The sequence below is a fragment of the Benincasa hispida genome, chromosome 8, assembly GCF_009727055.1.
Source record: "Benincasa hispida cultivar B227 chromosome 8, ASM972705v1, whole genome shotgun sequence".
NCBI classification, from domain to species: domain Eukaryota; kingdom Viridiplantae; phylum Streptophyta; class Magnoliopsida; order Cucurbitales; family Cucurbitaceae; genus Benincasa; species Benincasa hispida.
This window is the reverse complement of record NC_052356.1, coordinates 16,077,560-16,084,370: the sequence shown is the minus strand read 5'-3', so window position 1 is coordinate 16,084,370 and position 6,811 is coordinate 16,077,560. Positions and strand designations below refer to the sequence as shown.

Below are 6,811 nucleotides of genomic sequence, written 5' to 3'. Positions count from 1 at the left end.
TGCTCATTAGGCTCTGTAAGATTTGTGGAAATGATCATAGGTAAAGTGTTGTTGGTTCCAACGAATGCATATTTCAAGTGTCCATGTAACTGTTTCAACTCGAATTCTGGTGGTTCTTCAAGTGATGGACGCATTGGTTTTACGCTCACTCAGACTTGGCGGCTCTGATTCTTTCAGGTTCTTCTCCAATGCGAGGACCTCACATACATGAGTCTCTTCTTCAGGCAACTCAATACTGTTTAGTTGACAATCTTCACTATCTGGGAACTTTAATGCATTGAGCACATTAAACTTCACCTCTTCATTGTCCACACGCATAGTTAGTTCGCCTATATGCACGTCAATTAAACTTTCCCAGTAGCTAAGAAGGAGCATCTAAGGATAATTGGTACCTTCCTATCTGCTTCATAGTCCAAGATAATAAAGTCTGCTGGGAATATGAGATTGTCAACCTTCACTAAAACTTCTTCAATCTTCCCTTTTGGGTACTTAATTGTTCTATCAACAAGCTGAAGAGTAACAGAAGTAGGTTGTACTTCGTCAATCCCCAATTTCTTAAAAATTGAAAGTGGCATGAGATTAATGATGGCTCCTAGATCGCATAATGCATGACCCACATCCAATCCTCCTATCGAACAAGGAACTGTGAAACTCCCAGGGTCCTTCTGCTACTTTGGTAGACTGTTGTTTACTAACGCGTTACACTCCTGTGTTAGCGCTATTACTTCCTTCTTGCTGAATTTTCTCTTCTTTGTCAAAATGTCCTTAAAAAATTTGACATATGTTGGCATCTGCTCCAAAGCCTCTATCAGTGGAATGTTGATATGTAGCTGCTTTAGGAGCTCAAGAAAGCGCTTGAATTGTTGTTCATCATTCTTCTTCATCAGACGCCTAGAAAATGGTGCGTTCAAAGTCACTTCAGGCTTTCCCTCATTAGACATACTGGGTTCTGAATGGCTTGTAGTCTCGGGCATTCTTTCTTCCTGACCATTGAACGTATGATGCGTTCTTTCAAAGGACTGTTATTTATTGAATTCATTCGTTTTTCTTCAAGAGCTTTTCCACTTCGCAACGTCACCACGTGACATTGCTCCTTTCCATTATTGTTCCCAGGTGTTTCAGTTTTGCTAGGTAGAACTCGAGGGTGCCTGGTGTTCAACTCGCTCGCTATCTGCCCTACCTGGATTTCCACGTTTCTGATAGATGCCCCCTGCCTTTTCAGCAACGCGTCATTCTAGGCTATGTACTCCTTCAACAAGTTCTCATGCGAAGCTCCTGAGCTCGACGCCTGTCCTCCTCTATTAAAAAGCTGTTGATGTTGCTGATGCGTTTGTTGAAATGCAGGCAGCGGTCCATTTCTTTGCTGATGGTTCGCCCCTGGGTGGTGCTCCTAATGATTTCCTCCTGTCCAAGAAAAATTTGGATGGTTACTCCATCCAGGGTTTTATGTATTAGAGAATGGGTTGTTTTTTATGAAGAATACTGACTGACGGTTTTGTGGACATTCAACATAGGAGTGAGGATCTCCACAGCCCACACAGCTAAACGTGGGTTGCCCAAACGCCTCTATCTGTTTCACCTTCTGCTGATTTGATGCATTTCCCAGCGATATGTTCTGCAGAAGGCTGATCATCGTAGCCACTTGAGCAGAAAGTGTGGCTATTGCGTTGGCATCAATAGAATTAACGTTCTGAGATCTCTTCTTCCTGTCAGCTCTTCCATCATTCGTATCATCCACTCATTCCATATTGTGTTTAGCAATGCGGTATAGTATCTCTTTAGCCTCAGTGTAAGATTTGCCCACAAGTTCACCAACTACTGCTGCGTCTGCTGCCATCTACGATGCTCTATTCAGTCCTCCATAAAACGTCTCCATTTGGATAGTTAAAGGTAGTCCATGGTTCGAGCAATTCTTGACCAAGCCCTTAAAATGATCCCATACGGCGCTTAAGGTCTCAGCATCTTCTTGTTCAAAGTTCATAATCTCCCAATGCCTCCTCGGGTTGGTGGTAGATGGGAAGTATTTTTGCATAAATTTTTCCACCAACTTCTCCCAGGTGGTGATTTCACCAGGCTCTAGAGAGCTCACCCATTGTTTTGCATCATCATGAAAAGAATAGGGAAACAAGGATAGCCTGATCGCCTCTGGGGTGTTTCCAGGAATCACAAATGAATTACATGTTTCCAGGAAATGCTTCATGTGGGCGTGAGGATCTTCACTACAACCACCCCCAAATTGTCCAGCAGACTAGAGCATTTGAAGCATAACAGATTTCATCACGAACCTAGTTCCATCTGGCATTAGGTATATGATTCCTGGAGAGAAATCATACAGTACAGGGGACATGTACTCCCTCATGGGACGCGTGCTGCTATTCACCATCAGGATTGGATTTTGTGCAGCATGAGCTAGTTGTTGATTTTCCTGTTCTTCTGCCATTGCTCGTTGCGTGTTCTGTTGTTGAGAAATTGCTGCCTCAACCTCCAATGACGTTTGGATCGGTTTCTACACCGGAAGGTCCTTTCAATCTCGGGGTCGTATCTGAGTTCAGGAGTGCTCTCCCTACTCATAAACGTTCATAAGCTTAGGCTTAACTCATAATACTTCCCTCGACCGAAGTGTTCCTACAACAGATACAAATGAAATTTCTCGTTAATTTTGTTTCTGAATACCCGGCAACGGTGCCAAAAACTTGTTGGGATAATTTATGGACGCGTTTTGTTTTGTTTTATTTTTATCATTTAAGGACGGATGGGTTTGAACATGAAATCATGCGTTAGATATAATTGATGTGTTTGCTCCCATGCATCTGAGGTCATGTGTCAGAATGATGATACGTTAATCTTAGCATGCAATGATCACACATTTCTATCACAAGTTTTCTTGCGCTTGCGCCAAGTGTAACACAAACGCAAGTTTCTCGGGTAATCCGAGGTCGAACATGGGTACTTGTCACTTAATAATATTTATGAGATGATGCATTTGAGGCAATGAATAAGAATAAAAATAAAGTGAAGAAGGTTTAAATGTTTTACACACTACTTCTACTCCTAACTAAACAGATTGAGCAACAGAAGACTTGCAATGAGAATAAGTAGAGACACAACAACCAATAACGCATAGTAATGTTTACTATCTTAAATCGCCCTAGTAATCCCAGTTCGTTGCACTAACGCATCACACCTCTAGGTGGTTAGCAGCATGACTATATCTCTATAGTGCATGGTTGCGTCGAGCATAAGATTGTGCCTATCTCTAGGAACAATACGAACCTTGCTTAGAGCGTTCCATCCCTTACCTTCTCAGACAATTAGATGTGGCTATTTAACTTATTGACAAGCAATGCAACACCCCATAGACAAGGATTACCACAGCCTTTCACCAAGAAAAGAGGATTGACTCACTTATACTTGCACAACGCACACCTCTCGGTGGGTTACTACATGCGTCCTATCTCTAGACTACATGATTAAGCATGCGATTGACTTTGATAAATAAATGTTGAAGAAAAATTATGATAGAGATGAAGATGATGAAGAAGACGATAATGAAGGAATTGAGATTTTCATTGATCACCAAATATCTTAATATCTCAAGCTAAAATATAATACAATAATGAGATTAGAAGGGAGATGAAGGACTCTGCATCAAGGCTGCATGGTTGAATTGTGGAGATGTCTCTCTCGAGCTTTATCCCCGGCGAATGCTTCGATCGTCACTCGGTCTGGGTTGTGAAGATGAAGAATTCTCACTGGAAGTCTCTTTTAATCTCTCATCTGTGATCACAAACTTCTGCCTTGAGACAGAAGCTCGAATGTTTCAAAATGAAGGTCTCAAGAGCTATTTATAGAATTTGGAAGCCGACAACTGTAATGATGAAGGTATGGCTCACTACTGCTTTTATCGCAGTATGGGCATTGTCACATCGCCTTATCTTGTTGATACTCCCACGGTATGCGTCCAAGCTAAATTTAGCTAAAGTTATCAACGTGTTCTACCCATCTTGCGATCTTCTATTATGCTTGTCAATCCATGGCCGCAATCTCTATTTGTTCACTGCATTCTCCATTCGTTGGACGCATGTGATTACTGCAACTTCCATGCAGTGGACACATGGGGTTGCCGTCTGCGTGCGTCTTTTGCGGTCGCCCGGCTTCAGCGCATGCGTTTGTTTGTGATTGCTTATTACAAACGCATGCGTTTAATTCCTGCGATAGCTACAACAATAGACACTTTGGCACAGAATAACGCATCATATTGGGTTAGTGAGGTTTTAGGTGCTTATCGATGCAAAACTCAATTTTTCAATAATTCTAAGTATTACCACTGTGTTTTCTACCTCTTAGCCCTCATAATTCTAAATAAAAGGCTTATAATAATTGGCATTTCTGCCAGTTATCAATAATTAACTAATTTTTCCACGTTCGGATGTGGGAGTGGGCTACGTTGGTTATGGTAACCGGCGGGTTAAAAATGAAAAATGTTTTCATTTTTCACAATCGTTCATTTAGTAATTTCGTCCGCCTGCAAAAGAATTCGTGAAAACGATCGCGAGAACCTATATGATAGAATCTCGTCTGTCTAAACGATCGTCTACCTCACGATTTCTCAAAACGATCATATACATTTTTCTTAAACGATCGTTCAACCTTTCATACACGATCACGTAGCTCATCTATACGATAAGCATCTTCACTATACGATAGCATTACCTCATTTCCCACTTGCTTATTGTCTACACGATGCGTTATCCTCAGTCCTCTACCAAACTCATCAATGCCCACTATTTGGGTTTTCACTCCGAGGATTCCTGGGTTTCACTTATGGTAGTGTTGTCCCCGCTGCAATGTTCGTGTTCGTACTGATCGTGCTATTGCAGTCGACATATAGTCGGGTGTTGGTAGATCCGTTCGAGGATTTCCACTGTTTAGGTTTCAGACGTTCAAACAGAGTCTTCAACTAGTATGAACCCTTTCCCTGTTACTTATTATGTTATGAGCATGCCGATAATTAGGTTTATATGCATAACTGTTTGTGTTGAATGTATATCTTTTGTATTTCGGTCACTGTGAAATCGGAGCGATCTGAATCTGGTCATGGAACTCTCGGTATGAGATCCTTCAATTGGTATCAGAGTCAAGTTTCTGATACTCTGATTTCATCTATTGCAACAAAATTAAATATACATTCATGGTGGGTGCATTTCTACGTTGTTTTAATTATTAAATCTACTGTAGATGTGCCGGATTAATGGATGTTTTTGGGATGAATAGCCTCAGCTTGTTTAATTCCTTTTACATTTGCGGTTGTTTGTAAAGGCCCCTGCATTTTTGGGCATAAATAATCGTTATCGAGTTTGTATTCAAAGTGTTTGATGTCCTGAGTCGTTCGTCGAAGTTCTGGGTAAGCGTTGTGGCTCTTCGAGGAAGGAGGCGATCTAAGGTTGATCGCATCGTGCAGAAGAAGTTCTACACGATCGTTATCCATCGCATCGTAAAGATGAAGGAGTATGTGATCGTGGTTGAACGAATCGATTAAACGATAAGGTATGTGATTAAAAGTTGGTCGTATCATGTTGACGATCGGGCACACGATCGCTGGATATCGTTTAATGCATGCACGCTAGACGATTGTTTAGGTCAGCAAGCTTCATCACTTAGTAACTGACTAAACAATCGCTTAGCATCACAAGGTAAATCGTTTAACAAGTTGCACGCATCGGTTAGATGATGAGACCCTCGCATATCGTTTAAAGTGCGTTAGACGATCGCTTAGGTCAGCAAGCTTCATCGCTTAGTAACTGACTAAACGATCGTTTAGTAACTAAAGATAAATCATTTACCTATCGTCGTGCTACACGATCGCATGGACGATCAGGCTTCGTAGCCTCGTCATCATCTACGCAATCGTTTGCTTATATTCCTATCGTCTAGTGCGCACTGAATGATCGTCTACCTGCTGGTGATTGCTACATGATGAAGACCTCCTAATGATTCAAGACCCGGTTCGCCTATGAACCGGTTTGCTTGATGAAAAATATAATAGATAGGGTTTTTCATTTCGGTTTTTTTTATAAAGGCTCATCTCGGTCCATTAATCGTTTGTTTAATACATGCGATGTATGTTTTATATGTCATATGGTATAAACATATAGTAAATCCCACCTTCGGTTATGCAATGATCATGCATCATCTCTTTATTGTAATTGTTATAATTTAGAGAAGTATGATTTAATTATGTAAGAGCATGCTCATGCATCATATAATATAAGAGTTACATTTATGCATGCATAAAAAGCATTGACATGCATCATCTTTATATTATAATTGTTATAGTATAAGGGTGAATGATAGCATGTTTTGCTTAGTTATTACGCGTTATGTAAAAGTTATATAGTAATGGCTGGACATTGCATGAAGCATGACACATAGGTTATTTTATAAATGTTATAAACGCCTTGTTTTACGCAATGTTTTTTAGTTGTTTATTTTTAAGAGTTAAATAGAAATTAGAACTAAAAGAAATAAGAAAGACATGCATGCTCAGTTTAATTCATGTTTTATAATGTTTAAAACTTGGATCACATAGACCTAAGATCACGGTTCTAATATGATTAGCAACCCTAAGGCTTTAATCTTTTAATCAGTTTAATAGGATTAAATTGGCTAATAAAAGGTTAAAGTGTAGCAAATCTATCTATAAGGGACTTTTTGTCTAAAGTGGGTTTTGTCTAGGCTGGGGTATTTAAGTTGACGGAAACGTAACACCCCTACCTGGGAACTTACCTGGAAAGGTAAATTAGATAGATTT

The 6,811-nt window shown here is 40.2% G+C and overlaps 1 protein-coding gene across 1 annotated transcript; it reads right to left on the bottom strand.

The window, feature by feature from the left end:
- Positions 1-344: 344 nt before the first annotated feature.
- LOC120083941 lies at positions 345-941 on the bottom strand. Its single transcript, XM_039039849.1, has 2 exons — positions 737-941; positions 345-628 (listed from the first exon to the last, which is right to left on the bottom strand). The coding sequence occupies exons 1-2, from the start codon at positions 939-941 to the stop codon at positions 345-347; spliced, it is 489 nt and encodes a 162-aa protein (XP_038895777.1).
- Between the last annotated feature and the right edge of the window lie 5,870 nt (positions 942-6,811).

Excerpts from the sequence above, each read along its gene's own strand:
- LOC120083941 (XM_039039849.1), bottom strand. The coding sequence starts at position 941 with ATGTCTAATGAGGGAAAGCCTGAAGTGACTTTGAACGCACCATTTTCT. Across the intron at positions 629-736 it reads GACAAAGAAGAGAAAATTCA|GAGGATTGGATGTGGGTCAT; the intron begins GCAAGAAGGAAG and ends CTTGTTCGATAG.